General features: G+C 53.4%; 2 protein-coding genes across 5 annotated transcripts; one reads left to right on the top strand and one right to left on the bottom strand.

The window, feature by feature from the left end:
- Positions 1-5: 5 nt before the first annotated feature.
- Positions 6-17,662, bottom strand: SARS2 (seryl-tRNA synthetase 2, mitochondrial). 4 transcript variants are annotated; one of them, XR_009209494.1, is made up of 17 exons: positions 17,370-17,657; positions 13,252-13,347; positions 8,954-8,983; positions 8,241-8,381; positions 8,106-8,160; positions 6,870-6,933; positions 6,546-6,651; positions 5,529-5,576; positions 5,185-5,293; positions 4,858-4,903; positions 4,685-4,772; positions 4,488-4,597; positions 2,556-2,649; positions 2,372-2,464; positions 2,176-2,241; positions 283-2,084; positions 6-110 (listed from the first exon to the last, which is right to left on the bottom strand). XR_009209494.1 is itself a non-coding variant. In XM_032172997.2 (17 exons), the coding sequence occupies exons 1-17, from the start codon at positions 17,634-17,636 to the stop codon at positions 1,941-1,943; spliced, it is 1,563 nt and encodes a 520-aa protein (XP_032028888.1). In that variant the 5' UTR covers positions 17,637-17,657; the 3' UTR covers positions 6-1,940. The 4 variants fall into 4 exon arrangements, 3 of the variants coding, with proteins under 3 accessions (XP_032028888.1, XP_032028886.1, XP_032028887.2); XM_032172997.2 differs by adding an exon at positions 8,716-8,792 and having other exon boundaries at positions 6-2,084; positions 8,241-8,310; XM_032172995.2 differs by having other exon boundaries at positions 6-2,084; positions 17,370-17,662.
- On the top strand, positions 17,625-19,994 carry MRPS12 (mitochondrial ribosomal protein S12). The gene is made up of 3 exons (XM_032173001.2): positions 17,625-17,977; positions 18,255-18,322; positions 19,307-19,994. The coding sequence occupies exons 2-3, from the start codon at positions 18,274-18,276 to the stop codon at positions 19,672-19,674; spliced, it is 417 nt and encodes a 138-aa protein (XP_032028892.1). The 5' UTR covers positions 17,625-17,977; positions 18,255-18,273; the 3' UTR covers positions 19,675-19,994.
- The last annotated feature ends 2,565 nt before the right edge of the window (positions 19,995-22,559 follow it).

The raw sequence follows: 22,559 nt of genomic DNA, 5'->3' as shown, positions 1-22,559 counted from the left end.
CTTGCCTGTAATCCCAGCTATGTGGGAGGCTGAGGCACAAGAATCTCTCAGAGTTTGCCGTGAGCCGAGATCACACCACTGCACTCCAGCCTGGGACAGTGAGACTCCATCTCAAAAAAAAAAAAAAAATTATCTCAGATGTAGATACTGAGTGCTGGGGGCGTTTTACTGTGGTCACAGAAGACTTCTTGGAAGAGGTGACATTTGAGCTAAGGCCTGAGTGATAAGATGGAGGCCAGCACACACCATCTAGGGGAGAGACAGCCAGAGAGGGAGACTCACCGATGCAAATGCATGAGTCAGGAAGGAGTGTGGAGAGTTTCAACATCAAGGCGGGTTGGGTGGACCAAGCAAGACAGAAAGATGGGCCGAAGAGGAAGGTGGAGAGGCTCAGGTGGGGTCTTAGGGGCCTCGATGACCACTTTACCCTTTTACTCTGAGATGAAGCCACAGGAGACCTCTGAGCAGGGGTGGGACACCCAGCTGAGGCACTCACAGGTCCCTCTGGCTGTGTGGCGAGGATGAAGAGCAGGGAGCCAGTGAAGAGGCTTCCAGGGTTAACCAAAGGGGAGGGATCGGGGAGCAGGGCCAAGGTAGGGTCAGGGAGAACAGTGGGCAGAGTCTGGAAATCTTTTTTGAGATGAAGTCTCGCTCTGTCGCCAGGCTGGAGTGCAGTGGTGATCTCAGCTTACTGCAACCTCTGCCTGCCAGGCTTGAGAATTCTGCCTCAGCCTCCCAAGTAGCTAGGATTACAGGTGCCCGCCACCATGCTCAGCTTTTTTTTTTTTTGAAACGGACTCTTGCACCGTAGCCCAGGCTGGAGTGCAATGGTGCGATCTCTGCTCACCACAACCCAACCTCCGCCTCCCAGGTTCAAGCGATTCTCCTGCCTCAGGCTCCTGAGTAGCTGGGATTACAGGTGCCTGCCACCATGCCCGGCTAATTTTTGTATTTTTAGTAGAGATGTGATTTCACTAGGTTGGCCAGGCTGGTCTTGAACTCCTGACCTCGGGTGATCTGCCTGCCTCGGCCTCCCAAAGTGCTGGGATTACAGGCGTGAGCCACTGCGCCTGGCCAGATTCTGGAAATATTCTGAAGGTGGTGTTGCCAGGGTTGCTAATGAAGTGGATGTGGATATGAGATGAAAGTCGAGGCTAACCCGAAGGGTTGTGGCCTGGGCAGCCAGGAAAATGTCCTGGGATGGGCATGCCTGTGGAGGAGCAGGTGCAGGCAAAGTGATCAGAGGCCCAGGTGGTTTCCCTGAGTTTGCGATGCCCACTGGGCCCCTACCAGGAGCTGCAGAAGGGACAGCTGCATGGGGAGCTGGGGACTGAGGGGTAAGGCTGGGGCCGGGGTCAGCTCGAAGGAACCCTTGGAGGGTGACTCTGTTCTGGCTTGTCCCAGAGGAAGGGGAGAGAATTCAGCATCCTCTCAGCTCCCCTGGTGGCCCCTAGGCCAGCCTCCATGTGCACTGGGGTGTGGCTAGGCACTTCCAGCCATGGTCTTTGCAGCCACAGACCCTTTGAGGACAGTGCCTCCGAGCGGTTGCTCAGCAGCTCCGGGAGAGCCGGGCATCTCCCTTGTTCACAGATCCACAGAGGCCTTTGTCCTGACCATTTATTGGGGACATTTTGCTTAGCACTGTGGGAGGGAAGAAGGAAGGAGGGATGGAAGCTCTTCCTCTGCTTCTCCTGTCCCTAGAACCATAAAGCCCAGACGTCCTGCTTCCCACTGGGACCCTCAATGATAACGGTCAGTGACTGACTCTGAGGCAGCACGAACAGAGGAGAGGTGCACCCTGGGGTCCAGGGGCCCGGGCGTGGAGCTGACAGGAAGAACACAGATGTCAGGATGGGCTCAGGAACACAGGTCCCAGGTGTCCGGGGTCTCCTGAGCTCCAGGAAGCAGTGACACCCCCAAGGGCTGCTGTGGGTGGGTTCTCAGCTTACAGCAGGCTGGCCAGGCAGCCCAGGCTTCCGGGGCTGGTTGGGGCCAATGTACTGGAGAGGCACGTGGGTGGGGGCTGTGATCCGATCGGTGCCAAGGTAGGGCTGGAGGGCAGGGGGCACGAGCACTGAGCCGTCCTGGGGATAGAGCAGACCTCAGGACACTGCAGATGCCCCAGCCCTCCCCCGCGCTGAGCTGCCTCTCTGGGTGGGCCGCTCGGCCCCTCACCTTTTGCTGGTTACTCTCCAGGAGCGCAATGAGGAGGCGGGGGACAGCACAGGCGGTGGCGTTCACCTGTGAGACAGCCATGCTTGGAACCAGGCGCCCACCCCAAGCCGAGCCCAGGGAGGAGCCAAGGTGGGTGGTCTAGGGTGGCGGAGGCTGCGGGCGAGGGCATGGGGGCAGGAGGCTGTGCGGGCCTCACCGTGTGGGCAAACTGCAGCTCCCCAGCCTCGGTCTGGAACATGATGTGGAGGCGGCGGCTCTGGAAGTCTGTGCAGTTGGAAGCACTGGTGACCTGGGGTGGAGCAGCGGCAGGCTGAGCAGATCAGCGATGAGGGGCAGGCCCGTCCTCCTGCCCACCCTGTCTCCAGCGGCACAGGGCTCACCTCTCCAAAGCGGCCTCGGCCTGGCATCCAGGCCTCAATGTCAAACTTGCGGTAGGCGGGGAGGCCCAGTTCCTGGGTGGGCATGTCCAGGACCCTGCGGTCAAGGACAAAGGTGTGGGGAAGGTCAGCAGGTGAGAGGAGGAGCAGGAGGAAGAAACGGAAACGATGGAAGAGAAGGCAGCCAAAAAGCAGGAAAAAGCCCAGGAGTTTGAGACCAGCCTGGGCAACATAGGGAGACCTCATCTACTCAAAACAAACAAACAAAAAAAAGGAGATGACAGTGCCAAAGGAGAGAGTTGTGAGGCCAGGGGTGGTGATGGAGAAGGTGGTACATGGAGGGGGAGGCACAAAAGAGGTTGATGGGAGGGGAAAAAGGCACATGGCAGGGTCCACCGGCTGTTCACAGTGGCCAATCGCACATTTGCACCTTCTAGGCACCCTTGGTTTTTTTTTCTTTCTTTTTTTTTTTTTTCTGAGACGGAGTCTGGCTCTGTTGCCCAGGCTGGAGAGCAGTGGCGCGATCTCGGCTCACTGCAACCTCCACCTCCTGGGTTCAAGTGATTCTCCTGTCTCAGCCTCCTGAGTAGATGGGATTACAGGTGTGTGCCACCATGCCCAGCTAATTTTTATATTTTTAGTATAGATGGGGTTTCACCATGTTGGCCAGGCTGGTCTTGAACTCCTGACCTCAGGTGATCCGCCTGCCTCGGCCTCCCAAAGTGCTGGGATTATAGGTGTGAGCCACCGTGCATAGCCTTTATTTATTTTTTTTTTAGAGACAGGGTCTCACTCTGTTGCCCCAGGCTACAGTGCAGTGGCATGATCACAGGTCATTGTAGTCTCCACCTCCTGGGTTCAAGCAATTCTCCTGCCTCAGTCTCCCGAGTAGCTGGGACCACAGGTGTGTGCCACCATACCCGGCTAATTTTTAAAAATGTAAAGACGAGGCCAGGCGCGGTGGCTCACGCTTGTAATCCCAGCACTTTGGGAGGCCGAGGCGGGCGGATCACGAAGTCAGGAGATCGAGACCACGGTGAAACCCCGTCTCTACCAAAAATACAAAAAAATTAGCCAGGCGTGGTGGCGGGCGCCTGTAGTCCCAGCTACTTGGAGAGGCTGAGGCAGGAGAATGGCGTGAACCCGGGAGGCGGAGCTTGCAGTGAGCCGAGATCGCACCACTGCACTCCAGCCTGGGCGACAGAGCGAGACTGTCTCAAAAAAAAAAAGTAAAGACACTTCCTCAGACCTGTAACCAGCTTTGTGTCTTTTTTCCTTTCCTCTCTTTTAAACCATGCATTATAACTTTGAAACCAAAAAAAAAAAAAAAAAGTAAAGACGAGCTCTCGCTGTGTTGCCCAGGCTAGTCTTGAACTCCTGGCCTCAAGCAATCCTCCTGCCATGGCCTCCCAAAAGTGCTAGAATTTACAGGAGTGAGCCACCACACCCGGCCTACGCTCCCAGTTCGGCCTACGCTCCCAGTTTTTTTACAATGGGTCACCCAGAAAAGAAGTCCACATTTCTCAGCCTCTCTTGAAAGCTGCGTGTGACTGACAGGGTGAGAGGAAGTGGGACTCGCAACCTCTGGCTCCCCCTTTTCCCACCCCCACTCCCCACTGGGAGGTGAAAAAGCATCTCGGGCTGCACAGATGAGGCAGCGGCCCAGAGAGACGGGGAGCAGCAGGAGGAAAGAGGCCTGGGTCTCCACTCTGGCACACTGTGTGCTGTTCATGCTTCTGTTACAGTCCTGTGAAGGGCCCCCGGCACACGGCAGACAGACTGGGATCCTGTATATGCTCCTGTAATCCTTGTACAGGAAAAGGGGGCAACGAGGGGGCTGGAGAGGTGGTTCCAGAGTGAAGAGCAGCTAGCCAGGCCCTCGTCCCTGCCCTACCCCACCCCTGCCATCCCTGGGCCCCCGGCCCCTCTCCGCACCGGAAGTGCAAGCCCAGCTCTGTCAAGATCTCCATCTGAAGGGACAGGAACTCCTCCAGCAGCTGTGAGCTCTCCTCCAGCCCAGGGCCTGTCACCCCAAACATCTCCACCTGGGACAGAGGGCACAGGAGTCAGGAGGCTCTGAGCTCTTGGGGTGACCCCCCACCCCAGCCCCGTTCAGTCCCAGCGACACCAGCCTTGGTGAAATGGTGTACTCGGTACAGCCCCCGGGGTTCCTGTCCCGTGTTTGTCTCCGCCCGGTAGCAGGTGCTGGAGCAAACCATCCTGGCAGAGAGCAGGGAAAGTCGGGTCAAGGAGGGAAGAGTGATTGTCACAGGTAGGGTCAAGGTCTAAGGAAACCAGGTGTCACCTGACTGGCAGGTCCCTGAAGGCCACGGTGTGGTCCATGAAGTAGCCTGGGAGGAGAGACCACAGGATGAGCCAGGGCTGCCAGTGCCCAGAGGAAGCCTTTGGGAGAATAAGAGGCCCTCCCTCTGGTGGATGCAACCCCAGGTCAAGGGCCGGGGCTGATTATCACTGTACTGCTGTGCAGTAAACAACCTACACAGCCGTACGTGTTGGCCCTGGGGCTGCTCAGCTGCTCTGGGCAGGTGGTCACCCCCAGTGCTCCCTGGATGCTCCCAGTTGTCCTTCCACATCCCTCCTGCTCCTCCCCACCACCCACACAGGTCCTCACCTGCAAGCCCCACCTCCGCTGTTCCAGCCAGGTTGAGATCTTTGAAGCGGGCAGGGTCGATATTGTAAATTTGGGATGGGTTGGCATTTGGTGTCATCCCACAGCCTTCCTGGGGGAGGAGGCCAGGCCACAGGGGTCAGGGGACAGGTAACCCTGGCCTCTCGTTTTACAGTCACAACCCCAGCTCCTCCCCTGAATACATCTGGAGCTGCCCTGGCCTCCTTGATATGGCCTGGCCCCCTCAACCCAGCCCCAGGGTGGTCTCCTCAGGTTTCCCTGCCTCGGGCACCCACGGCAGGGCCTGACACCCAGGTGGGCGAGGGAAGCGGAGAGGCCTCACTCACAAACACTGCTCCGCGGAGAAGGTCTGGCACCGTCATGGGGGTGAAGCCCTGTTCAGGGGAGAGGATGAGTGAGCAGAGCTGGGACCCCTACCAGACCCCAAGCTCGGCCCCGAAGAAGGGGTGCTGCAGAGTGAGCCAGCGGCTTCCAAAGCCCCTTCCTCCTCAGACGAAACTGAGGCAGGGGCTGGTGCAGTGGCTCACACCTGTAATCCCAGCACTTCGGGAGGCTGAGGTGGGCGGATCACTTGAGGCCAGGAGTTTGAGACCAGCCTGGCCAACATGGCAAAACCCCCTCTCCACTAAAAAGACAAAAATTAGCCAGCATGGAGATCGTGCTGCTGCACTCCAGTCTGGGCGACAGAGCGAAACTTCGTCAAAAAGAAAAAAAAAAAAATTAGCCAGTATGGTGGCATGTGCCTGTAATCCCAGCTACTCAGGAGACTGAGGCAGGAGAATTACTTGAACCCAGGAGGTGGAGGTTGCAGTGAGCCAAGATTGCGCCACTGTACTCCAGCCTGGGTGACAGAGCGAGACTCCGTCTGAAAAAACCAAAAAGTACAGATTTGGCGACACCCTCCCCTGCTTAAAAGCCTCCCATGGCTCCCTAGTACCCTCTGGAAACGTCTGAGTCCCTCATCGTGACCAATGCTCCATGCAATCAGGCCCTGCCATGTTTCAATGGATGCTATGATTCCCAAATGCTCCCTTCATACCGCAAGCAGGCAGCGAGGTGCAATGATTACAAGCATAGGCTCTAGGCCCAGTTCCACACTGGCTGTGGGACCTTGGGCTATAGGTACCTTCCCTCTCTGGGCCTCAAGCCCTCTCTGTAAAGTGGGCATGATGACAGCACCCGCTTCATTAAGTTGTCATAAGGACTAAATGTGTCAATGATACACATGAAGCTCTGAGAGCAGTGACTAGGGCAGAACAGAGGTCACCCCCATCCCCGTTGGGCCCTCTGAGCTCAACTTCGATGCCACCTCCTCCAGGCAGCCCTCCTATCTTGGCCCATACCCGGCGGAGAAGCTTGTTGAATGTGAAGTTGACCAGGCCGTGCTGCAGGAGGGCTCCAGCCCCACGCAGGTAATAGGAGCGGTGGCCAGACACGTGGGACAGGCGCCTGGGAGACAGACAGACAGGCGGGTGCACATGGGCCGGGCTGGCAGGGAATGTGGGGATGCAAACACCCGGGGTAAGAGGCCCGGCTGCTGGGTGGGGCTGGGGCATCAAAGATTCATGGCATTTCCACATCTCACGCTGAGGCCAGTGAGGCAGGAGCCAGCTGTCGGGATGCAGGCAGCTGGGAGAGGGGCGCAGGGAGCCAGGGGAGGGACTCACTTCTGACGGATGATGTCGAGTTTCTCGCCAATTTCCAGGTGGCCCCGAGGTTGGAAGGAGAAAACTGGATGTGGGTGAAAAGCACCGGTGTAAGGCAGAGGGGAGAGAGGGACGGGGCCCAGATAGAAGCTTCCAGAGACAGCAGAGAGGAGGGATGGTGAGAGAAAGTAAAGGAGGGGCAGGAGGAGAGAAGGGAGAAGAAGACACGGAAAGAGAAGGAAAGGGAAGAAAAGAGAGACAGGGAGGGAGGGAGAGAAAAGCAGAGACAGGGAGAGGAAATGAGAGGAGGCAGACAGGGGAATAAGAGGGCATCGGGTGGGGAAGGCAGAGTTAGAAACAGAGGAGAGGGGCCAGAGGAGAAGGAAACACCACGAGGAAGGGAGGAGGAGAATCAGAGAGAAGGAGGCACAGAGTTGGGGAGAAAAAGCCCCGGAGACAGGGACCAAAGCTGGGGGGTCAGAGAGAGAGACAGAGACAGAGACACACACACACTCACACACATACATACACACACAGAGGTACACACAGAGATACGCAGACATACACACAGATACAGACACATACAGACACACAGAGACAGACACACACACACACAGACACGCAGAGACAGACACACACACAGATACACACACATACAGATACACAGACACAGACACACAGATACAGACACACAAAGAGACACGCACACACAGATAAAAAGACACACACATACACAGACACAGATACAGACATACACACACGGAGATACACAGAGATATGCAGATACACACAGATACAGACACACAGACACACAGAGACAGACACAGACACAAAGACACGCACAGATACATAGACACGCACACACAGACAACATATACACACACAGAGATACAGACACACACAGACACATACACACACAGACACAGATATAGACACAAACACAGACACACAGATACAGACACAGACACAGACACACACGACACACACACACGTCACACAACACATACATACACAACACACACACACACACACACACGATACAATCACACAACATAGGGTGAGACTGCCCAGTGGTGAAGGGGGAGAGAATGAAAACCCAAGGACCGCCTCTCAGAGACAGCTCGAGCGCGGCCAAGGTAGGAAGCTGGAGCCACCTCCTGTACCGCCAGGAGTTCTCCAGGCTCCAGACACGTTCCCAGACCCCAGAACCTCCACACCGCAGAGCTTGTCAGCTCCCAGGCCTGGGGTGTGGCCCACCTGGCTTGTCTCCGACCACGTGGAGCACTCGAGCCTGGCTCTCATCCCCGACGGGCTGCAGGGAGACAGCAGGAGTCACGGGAAGGTGGCACTAGGCGGGCCCCTGGCCTCCCTGCCACCCAGCACAGTGCTCACCACGTCTGGGTGGGTCTGGTTGGGCAGCTTCAGCGCCTGCAGGTAGAACTGCTCCTCAAGCTGGGCCTCCCTGGAGTACAGGTGAACAAGCTCCTTCCGGATCTCCCGGCCACGTGCCCGCAGACCCTGGTACTTGGGGTCCTGGGGGCAGCACAGGTGGGGTCAGCCCGGGAGAGGGTCAGGACTCCCTCATCCAGTGTGACCTTGATCCTGACCGGCAGAGCCCCTGTGGTGGACATTCATGCCACTTCTCCAGGCCCAGCATCCTGAATGTCTTTGCAGAACTTCCCTTACCATCACATGGCAGGTTTGTGGGGAAAAGAATCAGGCCTGGCCAACTAGAACGTTCTATTGCCTTGGCCACAATGACTGGCTCAGAGACAGGCACCTGATGTCAGCTGAACTCATGAGAATCAGCCACAGGACTTTAACTGGAGCTATCAGGAAAGTGTGCTTGACTTTGCCTCCCACTTACACAAGGAGAGAAAGCTGGCCTGGGAATGGGAGGAATGCAGGACCAAATATGGAGCCAGCACCTGGATCCAGCCACACCTGAAGCCAGTCTTAGTTTCATGCATCAATACAGCCTATTTTTTTTTTTTCCCCTTAAACCTGTTTGAATTGTTTTCTGTTACAATAGTAGAATTGCGACTGGCAGGGTATCCTCCCTGCCCACCCCCAACCCTGGATAGGACATCAACTCCCCACAGTACCTGCTGCACTTCACCACTGTCCTGGTTTGCCTGGTAGAAAAGAGACAGGGTGGGTGATTAGGTTGATAAAGTCGAGGGTCGGGAAGAGAAAAAATGGTGAAAGGTCAAACAAGGCCAGAGGATCTTAGTCTCCTGCTCTGTCAGTGCCTAGCTGGGTCCCTCTGCAACTCTGTGTTTCTGTTTCTCTATTGCTAATGCTACAAGGAGGCAAGATAATTAACAGTAATCACAGCCGCAGCTCCGTGTAGGAAGTGCTGCCTCCATGCCAGGATCTATGTACAGGGCTCTTCCATGCCACGATTTCTTCATAATCCACTTTAGGAGGTAGGCATTCGTGTAAACCCTGTGATATGGTTTGGCTGTGTCCCCACCCAAATAATATCTCAAATTGTAATTCCACCTGTTGAGGAAGGGACCTGGTGGGAGGTAATTGGGTCCTGGGGGCGGTTCCCCCATGCTGTTCTGGTGATAGTGAGTTCTCACGAGATCTGATGGTTTAAAACTGTTTGGCAATTACCCCCTCTAGCTGTCTCCAGCCACCATGTGGAAGGGAAAGTGCCTTGTTTCCCCTTCCGCCATGATTGTAAGTTTCCTGAGGCCTCCCAGCCATGTGGAACTGTGAGTCAATTAAACCTCTTTTCTTTATAAATTACCCAGTCTCAGGTTTTTTTTTTTTTTTTTTTTGAGACAGAGTCTTGCTCCGTCGCCCAGGCTGGAGTGCAGTGGCACGATCTCGGCTCACTGCAAGCTCCGCCTCCGGGGTTCACGCCACTCTCCTGCCTCAGCCTCCAGAGTAGCTGGGACTACAGGTGCCCGCCACCACGACTGGCTAATTTTTTTTGTATTTTTAGTAGAGACGAGGTTTCACTGTGTTAGCCAGGATGGTCTCGATCTCCTGACCTCGTGATCCACCCGCCTTGGTCTCCCAAAGTGCTGGGATTACAGGCGTGAGCCACCACACCCAGCCCAGTCTCAGGTATTCTTTATAGCAGTGTGAAAATGGGGCCAGGTGTGGTGGCTCACAACTGTAATCCCAGCACTTTGGGAGGCTGAGGTGGGCAGATCACCTGAGGCCAGCAGTTGGAGACCAGCCTGGCCAACATGGAGAAACCTCGTCTCTAAAACCTTATACTAAAAATACAAAAATTAGGCTGGGCACGGTCCCTTATGCCTGTAATCCCAGCACTTTGGGAGGCTGAGGCCGGCAGATCACGAGGTCAGGAGATCGAGACCATCCTGGCTAACATGGTGAAACCCCGTCTCTACTAAAAATACAAAAAAAAAAATTAGCTGGGTGTGGTGGCAGGCACCTGTAGTCTCAGCTACTCGGAAGGCTGAGGCAGGAGAATGGCATGAACCCGGGAGGCGGAGCTTGCAGTGAGCTGAGATACCACCACTGCAGTCCAGCCTAGGCAGAAGTGCGAGACTCTGTCTCAAAAAAAAAAAAAAAAAATTAGCTGGGTGCAGTGGCACATGCCTGTAATCCCAGCGACTTGGGAGGCTGAGGCACGAGAATCCCTTGAATCTGGGAGGTGGAGGTTGCAGTGAGCCGAGATCGTGCCACTGTACTCCGGTCTGGGTGACACAGTGAGACTCTGTCTCAAAAAAAAAAGAAGAAAATGGACTAATATACCCTGTCTGTAGATTCGAAAATTGAGGCTCGGGCCGGGCGCGGTGGCTCACGCTTGTAATCCCAGCACTTTGGGAGGCCGAGGCGGACAGATCACACGGTCAGGAGATCGAGACCACGGTGAAACCCCGTCTCTACTAAAAATACAAAAAAAAAAATTAGCCGGGCATGGTGGCGGGCGCCTGTAGTCCCAGCTACTCGGAGAGGCTGAGGCAGGAGAATGGCGTGAACCCGGGAGGTGGAGCTTGCAGTGAGCCGAGATCGCGCCACTGCACTCCAGCCTGGGCGACAGAGCGAGACTCCGTCTCAAAAAAAAAAAAAAAAGAAAATGGAGGCTGGGAGAGGTAAAGTCTGTCAGTGTGCATTTGAGGGCCTGCAACCAAGGCCCCTTGACATTCTGAACCTTCCATGATCCTAAGCAGCTGAGGGAATCGAACAGCCTGGGTCTGCATGTTGGGCACCTATGTGCTATGAGCCCTTGGGCAAATCTCTGCCCCCCCCGAGCCTCAGTATCCCCATCTGTGAAGTGGGGTGATAAGAGGACCTCCCTCAGCAGGGCTGTTGTGCAGCTTCCCTGAGAAGATGAGTTAGCACTCAAAGAACATGAAATGATCCATGGTGTTGCTTTCATTGGTTGTCCATGATGTAGACAGCCCAGGGCTGGCCACTCAGTAGGTGCTGGGAGATGTGATTCTTGGTGGCAGAGGCCTCCAAACAGAGTGGTAAAAACCAACTGCCTGGGTGCGAACCTTGCCTCTCCCACTTCCTGGCTGTGAGACTTACGTACTTTTTCTGTTTTTTGTTTTTTTTTTTTTCTCGGAGACAGGGTCTCGCTCTGTCGCCCAGGCTGCAGTGTGATGGTACAATCATAGCTAACTGCAGCCTCAAACTCTCAGACTCAAGCGATCTTCCTGCCTCAGCCCCAGAGTAGCTGGGACTACAGGCGCGTACTCCCATACCTGGCCACTTAGGCCCGTTTTAACCTCTTAGGGCCTCACTTTTTCCCAGCTGTAAAACTGGGTTTGTATTGTTCCTATGTCACAAATGGCTGTGAGGATTAAGAGTACGGAAAGCAGCCGGGCGCGGTGGCTCACGCTTGTAATCCCAGCACTTTGGGAGGCCGAGGTGGGCGGATCACGAGGTCAGGAGATCGAGACCACGGTGAAACCCCGTCTCTACTAAAAATACAAAAAATTAGCTGGGCGTGGTGGTGGCGCCTGTAGTCCCAGCTACTCGGAGGGTCTGTGGCGGGTGTGTTGCGTGAACCCGGGAGGCGGAGCGTGCAGTGAGCCGAGATCGCGCCACTGCACTCCAGCCTGGGCGACAGAGCGAGACTCCGTCTCAAAAAAAAAAAAAAAAAAGAGTACGGAAAGCGCCTGGTATGGTGCGCAGTGATTTCTACATAAAGGTCTGCTGTTGTTTTGATGATTGTTTTTAAGCCGTCTGTGGCAGACACTGTTGGTTGTCTAACCCAAGATCCCTCCTTCCAGGCCGGGTGCAGTGGCTCACACCTGTAATCCCAGCACTTTGGGAGGCCAAGGCGGGTGGATCACCTGAGGTCATGAGTTCGAGACCAGCCTGGCCAACATGGAAACCCCGTCTCTACTAAAAATACAAAATTAGCCGGGCGTGGTGGCACATGTCTGTAATTGCAGCTACTGGGGAGGCTGAGGCAGGAGAATTACTTGAACCCAGGAGGCAGAGGGTGCAGTGAGCCGAGATCATGCCACTGCACTCCAGCCTGGGTAACAGAGTGAGACTTGGTCTCAAAAAAATAAAAATAAAATAAAGATCCCTTCTTCCTCCTTCCCCACAGAACTCAGACTCCGTTCACCCTTCCCTGGTAGCCTGTAGTTCAGGGGAAGTGGGTCCAGGTGGAGGACGGCCTCTAATCAGCCTATGCTGGTTGCCGGAACTCCATTCCTCTGGCTGACAGCTGGAGTGGGGTGGGGGTCTGGGCCCAGGGGACACAAGGGGACTCTGCTGGATGCTTCAGGAAAGGTGTACTTGCTCCTGAAAAAGGAACTCAAGCCAGAGAAGTCTCTGTCTCCTTCCCCTGGCAGAGTCATGTGAGGAGATGCTGGACTACAGCAGCCATCTGGAAACCCTGATGGGGAAACTGAGGAAAGATCAGTGCAGTGAAGTAGCCGGTGCAGAGAGAAGGAAAGGACCTGGGCTGGGGATGCTGGAAGAACCACTAATTAATCAGCCCTAGGGATGCCAGCGTCCTGGACAGCTTGCTATGTGAGGTAATGCAGGTCCACATTGTTCATGCTTGCTTATTTATTCATTTATTTATTTATGGAGTCTCGCTCTGTCACCCAGGCTGGAGTGCAGTGGCGCCATCTCAGCTCACTGCAACTTCCGACTCCTAGGTTCGAGCGATTCTCTTGCCTCAGCCTCCCAAGTACCTGGGATTACAGACGCCTGCCACCATGCCGGCTAATTTTTGTATTTTTAGTAGAGATGGGGTTTCACCATGTTGCCCAGGCTGGTCTCAAACTCCTGACCTCAGTTGATCCGCCAACCTAGGCCTCCCGAGTAGCTGAGATTACAGGCGTGAGCCACCATGCCAGCCTGCTCAAGCTCTTTAAATTCAGTTTCCTGTTACCTGTGTCTAGAGACACCCTCACGGCCACTCCCCACCTTTTCAGGGCCCCATGCTCACCAGCAGGGCCCGCACTGCCTCAGTCACAGCTGCCTTCTCTTCCTCCAGGCTCCGGATCTGCTCCCGCAGCTGCCTCAGCTCCTGCCATGTCGAGATCTGGGGTGGATATGAGAGGAAAGGAGGTGAAGCAGCCATCGCCCCTACCCTTCTCTCTGGAGCCCACTGGCCACCTGGACCTGCGGCAGAGTGAGGCAGAGATCCCTACCTAATCCTCAGTGGCCATCCTCCCCTCCTCCCCTTCAGTACTGGAATGCCCTGAGGTTCAGCTGGCCACACAGATGCCCAGAATTCAGACACACTGGCCGAGCATAGCGGCTCAAAACTATAATCCCAGCACTTTGGGAGGCCAAGGTGGGTGGATCACTTGAGATCAGGAGTTCAAGACCAGCCTGGTCAACATGGTGAAACCCCATCTCTACTAAAAATATAAAAATCACCCGGGCGTGATGGCAGGCACCTGTAATCCCAGCTACTCAAGAGGCTGAGGCATGAGAATCGCTTGAAACCAGGACGTGGAGGTTGTACTGAGCTGAGATTGTGCCACACTCCAGCCTGGGCAACAGGAGTGAAACTCTGTCTCAAACAAACAAAAAAATCTCTAAACTAGCACTTTAAAAAATCATGGCTGGGTGCGGCACTTTGGGAGGCCTAGGTGGGAGGACTACTTGAGTGAGCCCAGGAGTTCCAGACCAGCCTGGGTAACATAGGAAGACCTGCCTCTAAGATTATTTTTTTTTTTTTCCTGAGACAGAGTCCCACTCTGTCGCCCAGGCTGGAGTGTAGTGGCACGATCTTGGCTCACTACAACGTCTGCCTCCCAGGTTCAGGTGATTCTCCTGCCTTAGCCTCCTGAGTAGCTGGGACCACAGGTACGTGCCACTGCACCTGGCTAAGTTTTGTATTTTTTAATAGAGGCAGGGTTTCACCATGTTGGCCAGGCTCGTCTGGAACTCCCAGCCTCAAGCAATCTGTCTGCCTTGGCCTCCCGAAGTGCTGGGATTACAGGTGTGAGCCACAGCACCCGGTCTCTACAAAAAAAAACTTAAAAAAAATTAGCTGGGTGACAGATTGACATCTTGTCTCAAAAACAAAAAAAATTGTTAAAATATATATAATACGGGAGGCTGAGGCAGGTGGATCATTTGAGCCCAGGAGTTCAAGACCAGCCTGGGCAACATGGAGAAACCCCGTCTCTACTAAAAATACAAAAATTAGTTGGGGGTGGAGGCGGGCGCCTGTAATCCCAGCTACTTGGGAGGCCAAGGCAGGAGAATTGCTTGAACCTGGGAGGCGGAGATTGCAGTGAGCCAAGACTGCGCCACTGTACTCTAGCCTGGGCGACAGAGCAAGACTCCGTCTCAAACAAACAAACAAACAAACAAAAAAATAGCTGCTCAAATGCACATCTAAACTACCACTTTGAAAATGAAGAGAACAGGTCGGGCGCGGTGGCTCACGCCTGTAATCCCAGCACTTTGGGAGGCCGAGGCGGGCGGATCACGAGGTCAGGAGATCGAGACCATCCTGGTTAACATGGTGAAACCCCGTCTCTACTAAAAATACAAAAAATTAGCCGGGTGCAGTGGCGGGCGCCTGTAGTCCCAGCTACTCGGGAGGCTGAGGCAGGAGAATGGCGTGAACCCGGGAGGCGGAGCTTGCAGTGAGCCGAGATTGCGCCACTGCACTCCGGGCTGGGGGAAAGAGCGAGACCCTGTCTCAAAAAAAAAAAAAAAAAAAAGAAAATGAAGAGAATAGCCAGGCGCAGTGGCTCACGCCTGTAATCCCAGCACTTTGGGAGGCTGTGGCGAGTGGATCATTTGAAGTTAGGAGTTCGAGACCACCCTGGCCAACATGGTGAAACCCGTCTCTACTAAAAATACAAAACTTAGTCGGGTGTGGTGGTGCACAACTATAACCCTAGCTACTTGGGAGGCTGAGACGTGAGAATCACTTGAACCAAGGAGGCGGAGGTTGCAGTGACCTGAGATTGGGCAACTGCACTCAGGCCTGGGTGACACAGGAAGACTCAGTCTTAAAAAACAAACAAACAAACAACAAAAAAACACCCCTCCCCCCCAAAAAAACACAACAACTAGCACTTGACAAATGCAAGAGAATATAATTAAAGAACAAGAATGCATCACACATGGTGAGAGCAAGAACTGTTAATGAAACTGGTTTCAATTTTGGGTGTGTGTACTGGGTCAGGATGTGAAATGTATTTCTCACTCTTGGCCACAAGGTTTGAAAAAGCCTGCTAAAGGATGTGACGCTCTAAATTATCTACATGGCCATCAAATGGAATTTTCCATCCTACCTCCAGGCTTTTGTATATTCTGGTCCCCTACTTGGGATACTCTTCTTCCCTCTTCCCTGGTGATTTCTCAATCCACAGATCTTTGTTTAATGCCACCTCCTCTGAGAAGTCCTCCCAGGCTGTCCTCCACTTTGCCTTCACAGCATTTACCACAGATTATAATGAGTATATCTGTCTCTATGAATTCGATTACTCTAGGTAGTCAAATTTACCAGAGATTGTAATTAGTATATATGTATAGCTGTATATGTTAAATGTCTTTTAGTGGGATGTGGTGGCTCACGTCTGTACTCCTAGCACTTTGGGAGGCCGAGGCAGGCGGATCACTTGAGGTCAAGAGTTCGAGACCAGCCTGGCCAACATGGTGAAACCCCATCTCTACTAAAAATACAAAAATTAGGCAGGTGTGGTGGCACATGCCTGTAATCCCAGCTACTTGGGAGGCTGAGGCAGGAGAATCACTTCAACCTGGGAGGCAGAAGTCGCAGTGAGCTGACATCGCACCACTGCACTCCAGCCTGGGAGACAAGAGCAAAACTCCATCTCAAAATAAAAAAATGTCTTTTACTAGACTGTGAACTCAGATCATGAGAGGGCACAGTAGGGTACTTAAGACTGTGGAGTCTGGGTGTGGTGGCAAATGCCTGTAATCTCAGCATTTTGGGAGGCCAGGGTGGGAGGATCACTTGGGCGCAGGAGTTCATAGTATGTCCCTGTCTCAACAAAAAATACAAAAGTTTAGCCGGGTGTGGGTGGTGTCTGCCTGTAGTCCCAGCTACACGGGAGGCTGACTGGGAGGATTAGTTGAGCCCAGGAGTTCAAGGTTCCAGTGAGCTGCAATTGTATCACTGTACTCTATCCTGGGCGACAGAACAAGACCCTACCTCAAAAAAAAAAAAAAAAAAAAAAAAGTGGATTCTAGGCCAGAAAGCACAGGTTAAAATTCCCACTCTGCCACTTCCCAGTTGCATGACCTAGCGCAAGTGAATTAGCTTCTCAAAGCCTTAGTTTCCCCTCTGATAAAATGGGAGAAATAATGGCACCTACTTCATAGAATTGTTGTTGTGAAAATTAAACGAGGCTAAAGTGAATAAAGCACTTCAAACAGGCTGGGAGGGGAGTCCAAGAGAGAAATGGGAAGACGTGGGGACCCCACTATCCTTAGCACCTCAACACAGAGATATCGTGAACCCGGTCCTAATTCCTTTTTATAAGTGCTAGCAATTTTATTATTATTCACCACATATTTGCAACATCTAGAACACCAGAATATAGCAGTTGCACCTTAAGTATCAGTTTAATAGAACCATTCATTAATGGATTCATTCATTCATTCAGTAACTCTATTTAACTGCCTTTTATGTGTGGCGGAGGTGCAGAACTCTCCCTACCTCTCTCTCCAAAGGCAAGAGCTCCATCACACCCCAGCCCTGACCCCGTCCGAGTCACACTTGGCTCCCCATTTTCCTTTGTGGTCTTAGGGAAAGGCTGGCATGAGGTTGCAGCACGGAGGGAAATGTCACTAGCAAGTTTCTAGAGGACAGTAGGTACCCAGCGAGCAATATGAAACAAGCGCATAACGGGTGTCTAGGACACAGTAGGCATTCTTGGCACATAGTAGGGCCTCAGCACTCACTGGACAACTGGCACATAAGTGGGTGCCATGCACAAGACGTTGGCTAACTTGGGAAAGAACTAAAATTCCTACTACAGGTTCGCCCCCTGCCGGAGGGCATCTTGCAAACCCAATTCTTCCGTAAAGCAAACGCCTGCACCCCGCGGCCGGCGCAGGCGCACTCACGATCGCGGGCAAGTCCGCCGAGCGCAGCTCCCCCTTGCGGAGCTCCAGGGCGTGTGCGGCTTCTTCTGGGCATGCGCAGAACCGCTCTATAGCCAGCTGAGGGAGTGCGCTGTAGCCCTCGCGCGCATGCTCGTACAGGAGGTTCCGGTTTCGTTTCTCTGTAGCGAAACTTCTCCTTGGACTATCGTTGGAGATGCAGCCTCCCCGGGGCCGGAGCCCCCGACGAGTCAACAAAGGCCACAAGCGCCGCGCCATGGACGCAGCCATCTTGGACCGAGGACAAGGCGGCACTTTGTCCCGCCTATTCCGCGTTTAGACCAATTGCAAAGCAGCGAACCTGATCGTGACGAGCCAATCAGATCCTGAGGAAGGTTGACCGCGATAGAGTCGGTTGTCGCCCAATCGTCGTCTGTGTCCCGCCTCTTCAGTGACGCGAAGGCAGAACCAGCCAATCCCTGCACGGATGACGCCCGGAAGAGGCTAGAGGCAGGATTCAGCGTGTCCGCGACCTCACTCTAGGGCCTGTGAGGTCGGTGGAGTCATGGTGCCCGGAAGAGGCTAGAGGCAGGATTCAGCGTGTCCGCGACCTCACCGCTAGGGCCTGTGAGGTCGGTGGAATCCTGGGGTCCTCCAAATCTACCAGGCCATCTCCCCAGTTTCCCACTTCTTCCTTTGTGCGGACGAGAGTGGTTGGGCCCTTGGGAACCCACTCAGAGCGAGGCTAAATTTACGGAGGGATTTTCTGTTAGCAGCATGAGGGCCTGTGGTTAGACCTATAGAGGTATTTCCTTTGATTTAAGCCAGAAGGTCCTGAGAGCGGATCGGGGAGCATATGCGGATCGGCCACTTTTTCCTCCTTTCTGAGTCTCTTATCCCCTACCACAGGGACGGCCCAGACGGCAGGATGTCCTGGTCTGGCCTTCTCCGTGGCCTCAACACGTCCCTAACTTGTGGTGAGTGGGGGACTCGGGCTACAGGGGCGAGGCTAGAGGAGGAGGGTTATTCGTTCTTGGACTTGTGTGCCTCCATCGGAGCCCCAAGGGAAACGGGGGTGGAAAAACACGGTGGGGTTTTGGCAGAGCTCGTGCTGCTAGAGCAAGAGGTGGGAAGCAGCTGCATGGAGGGCTACTGCGTGTCAAGCGGCGTTTGGGTCAGTTTTATTATTTATTTAAGATCTCCCTCTGTCGCCCAGGCTGGAGTGCAGCGGTGTGATCACAGCTCACTACAGTCTCGACCTCCTGGGCTCAAGTGATCCTCCCGCCTCAGCCTCCCAAGTAGCTGGGACCACAGGCCTGCAGAACTACAACCAGCTAACTTTCTGATTCTTTGTAGAGACAGAGGTCTCCCTGTGTCGCCCAGTCTGGCCTTAACTCCTGAGATCAAGTGACCCTCCACAGCCTCCAAAAGTGCTAGGATTACATGCATGAGCCACTGAGCCTACTATTATTTTAAACAGCATTAAAAATAATGCTTCCTGGCCAGGCGTGGTGGCTCACGCCTGTAGTCCCAGCACTTTGGGAGGCCGAGGTCAGGAGTTCGAGACCAGCCTGACCAACATGGTGAAACCCTGTCTCTACTTAAAAATACGAAGATTAGCCGAGCGTGGTGGTGGGTGCCTGTAGTCCCAGCTACTCAGGAGGCTGACACAGGAGAATTGCTTGAACCCAGGGGGCAGAGGTTGCAGTGAGCCGAGATTGAGCTACTGCACTCCAGCCTGGGCGACAGAGTGAGACTTCGTCTCAAAAAAAAAAAAAAAAAAAAAAAAAAGTAATGCTTCCTTGAAGAATAAAGAGTTACTTTTGTCTGTAAATAACACTAGACGTGAACAAATGCATCCTTGTAAAGTGCTTTAAACAATGCCTAAAACACCAAAATTGAGTTGCTACTACACCTGGGATCTGTTCTCTGGGATAATAACCCCTTTCGGCCCTCTCCAGGCCCAGCTCTGGTTCCCCGGCTCTGGGCCACCTGCTCCATGGCTACCCTGAACCAGATGCACCGCCTGGGGCCCCCCAAGCGGCCGCCTCGGAAGCTGGGCCCCACGGAAGGCCGGCCGCAGCTGAAGGGTGTGGTCCTGTGCACCTTCACCCGCAAGCCGAAGAAGCCCAACTCGGCCAATCGCAAGTGCTGTCGAGTGCGGCTCAGCACGGGCCAGGAAGCCGTCTGCTTCATCCCTGGGGAGGGCCACACCCTGCAGGAGCACCACATTGTCCTCGTGGAGGGCGGCCGTACCCAGGACCTGCCGGGCGTCAAGCTCACCGTCGTGCGTGGCAAGTACGACTGTGGCCACGTGCAGAAGAAGTGACGGCTGGGGGCACAGTGGACTGGGCGCCCCTGCAGAACATGAACCTTCCGCTCCTGGCTGCTGCAGGGTCCTCCGATGCCGGCCTTTGCACCTCTAGAGGTGGCCACTCATAGATTCAAGTCCTGGTTCCGCCTCTTCCATCAGGACCACTGTTAAGCCACAGGAGTCCTGGGGGTGCAAAGGGTGCCCCTCTGTCAACACCCTTGGCTCCTGTGTTTAGAGGGGTGGCCTGAAGGACCTTTTCTGCTGGGACAAGACACTGTACTGCCCTTTGCTGGGAAGGGGTTTTAATAAACAGATCCTGGCGCTTGTGATGTGAATCCCCTTGTGGAGTATTTGCCCTCAGTGTGGCTGTAGCAATGGACATCTCTGAGCTTCACTTTCCTCCTCCAGAAAATAGCTGCATTGGTGGTATCTCTTGTTTGGTTTGGTGAAGATTAAATTCGATGCTCTATGTGCATAACACGCACGGAGGGCTACTCTTTTTTTTTTTTTTTTAAGACAAAGTCTCGCTCTGTTGTCCAGGCTGGAGTGCAGTGGCGCGATCTCAGCTCACTGCAACCTCTGCCCCCCGGGTTCAAGTGATTGTCCTGCCTCAGCCTCCCGAGTAGCTGGGATTATAGGTGCCTGCCACCAGGCCTGGCTAATTTTTGTATTTTTAGTAGAGACAGCGTTTCACCATCTTGGCCAGGCTGGTCTCAAACTCCTGAGCTCAGGTGATCTGCCCACCTTGGCCTCCCAAAGTGCTGGGACTACAGGTGTGAGCCACCACGCCCGGCAGAGGGCTACTGTATTTTAAGCTTAGGAGTCAGGTAGGTGGCACGGAGGCCCAGGTCTCCTACCTGCAGGCCATGGGTTCTGGGCACATAAGCTCTGCCCTCAAGCATGGACATCTGGTGGCAGTAATTGTAATGTTGATGTGGAAGGGTGTGGAAAGGATTCAATGGGGTGTGCTGCTCCACACATGGGAGCTGTTCTTTTATTTTATACGTGGGTGTGTGTGTTTGTGTAGAGAGAGAGGGACAGAGTCTCACTGTGTCGTCCAGGCTGGAGTGCGGTGGTATGATCAAAGCTTACTTCAGCCTTGACCTCCTGGGCTCAATAGAGCCTCCCGCCTCAGCCTCCTGAGTAGTCGGGACCACAGGTGTGTGCCACCACACCTGGCTAATTTTTCCACTTTTTTAGAGTGGGAATCTGGCTTTGTTGTCCAGGCTGGTCTCAAACTCTTGGCCTCAAGAGATCCTTCCACCTTGGCCTCCCAAAATGCTGGATTATAGGTGTGAGCCACCATTATATTATATAATAATATAAAATTATTACTGGGCTCACCTGAGCTCAAATCCTGCTCCCCATCATAATTGCTATGAGACCTGGCTATGTTGGTTCCCCCTATGAGCCTCAGTTTCCTCCCTTGGAAAATGGCACTGATGATAATACTGACTGCACCTGATCATGTTTTTGGCCACATAAGATTTAAGAAGTGGGGCCAGGTGCAGTGGCTCATGCCTGTAATCCCAACACTTTGGGAGGCTGAGGTGGGCCGACCACTTGAGGTCAGGAGTTTGAGACCAGCCTGGCCAACATGGCAAAACCCTGTCTCTACTAAAAATACAAAAATTACCCGGGCGTGGTGGCATGTGTCTGTAATCTCAGTTACTCAGGAGGCTGAGGCAGGAGACTCGCGTGAACCTGGGAGGTGGAGGTTGCAGTGAGCCGAGATCAGCACCACTGCACTGCAGCCTGGGTGACAGAGTGAGACTCTGTGTCAAGAAAAGAAACAGTGATGTTGGAACCGTGTTTATATCACTGGGCTCTGGAGCCCAGCGCTGCTGCAAGCCCTGCCTCCCCTACTTACTGGCTGGGTGACCTTGGGCAGGTGGTTTACACTCTGAGCCTGGACCAGATGGCGCTGATAAGGGTGCATGCCTGAGAGCTGTTTGGTGCATCATAGCTGTCTCCGAGTTCCTCACGGCGCTCAACACACAGCCTCCTGAGGGCCTCCTGATTGTAAACATGAGGCCACAAGGTCTTTTAGGATCAGAGCTGGTGGCAGATAAGTGCACTGATTACAGAAAGTCATTTAATGTTTTCAGTTGATTCCTACATATGGTTACTTTCTGTGGCACAATGGTAGTGTCATTTACTAAGGTCCCCACGTAGGAGTAAGGAGTAGTAGTCTGAATTTTGTCAGGAGCTATAATTAAACCAGCGCGAGAAATCGAATTTTGTAAGTGATCATAACATTGGAGTAATATTTCTCGAGTGGGGGCAGCACAAAGTATATCGTCCATATAATGAATAATGTAACACTGTGAAAAGTTTCAACGAGTAGGTTCAATTGCTTGTCCTACATAAGTCTGGCAAATTGTTGGACTGTTTAACATGCCTTGTGGCAACACTTTCCAGTGAAAATGCTTAGCAGGCTGCAGGTTGTTTACTGCAGGAATTGTAAATGCAAACCGTTCACAGTCTTTCTCAGCTAAGGGGATAGTAAAGAAACAGTCTTTTAAATCTATGACTATTAAAGGCCAATTTTTTGGAATCATAGCAGGAGAAGGCAATCCTGGCTGTGATGCTCCCATAGGTTGTATAACTGAATTAATGGCCCTTAAGTCAGTTAACATTCTCCATTTACCTGATTCTTCTCTTAATTACGAAAATTGGAGAATTCCAAGGGGAAAATGTCGGAGCTATGTGTCCGTTTTCTAATTGTTCATTAACGAAGTCCTCTAAAGCCTTCGGTTTCTCTTTACTTAGGGGCCATTGTTCTATCCAAATTGGCTTATCTGTTAACCATTTTAAAGGTATAGGTTCTGGAGGCTTAACAATGGCCGCCATCAAAAATGATATCCTAAACCTTGGCGGGAAGTTTGTATTTCTGCTTG

Source organism: Hylobates moloch, unplaced genomic scaffold (genome assembly GCF_009828535.3).
Source record: "Hylobates moloch isolate HMO894 unplaced genomic scaffold, HMol_V3 SCAFFOLD_13, whole genome shotgun sequence".
In the NCBI taxonomy this organism is placed as follows: domain Eukaryota; kingdom Metazoa; phylum Chordata; class Mammalia; order Primates; family Hylobatidae; genus Hylobates; species Hylobates moloch.
The sequence above is the reverse complement of the archived record's forward strand: the minus strand, read 5'-3'. Positions and strand labels throughout refer to the sequence as shown.

Bases quoted from the DNA above. Each gene is read 5' to 3' on its own strand.
- SARS2 (XM_032172997.2), bottom strand. From the start codon at position 17,636: ATGGCTGCGTCCATGGCGCGGCGCTTGTGGCCTTTGTTGACTCGTCGG. The intron at 4,904-5,184 runs GTGAGGACCTGT...CTCTCCTCCCAG, and splicing joins AGCGGAGGTGGGGCTTGCAG to GCTACTTCATGGACCACACC. The intron at 2,650-4,487 runs GTGCGGAGAGGG...CCTTGACCGCAG, and splicing joins GAGCTGGGCTTGCACTTCCG to GGTCCTGGACATGCCCACCC.
- MRPS12 (XM_032173001.2), top strand. From the start codon at position 18,274: ATGTCCTGGTCTGGCCTTCTCCGTGGCCTCAACACGTCCCTAACTTGT. The intron at 18,323-19,306 runs GTGAGTGGGGGA...GGCCCTCTCCAG, and splicing joins CAACACGTCCCTAACTTGTG to GCCCAGCTCTGGTTCCCCGG.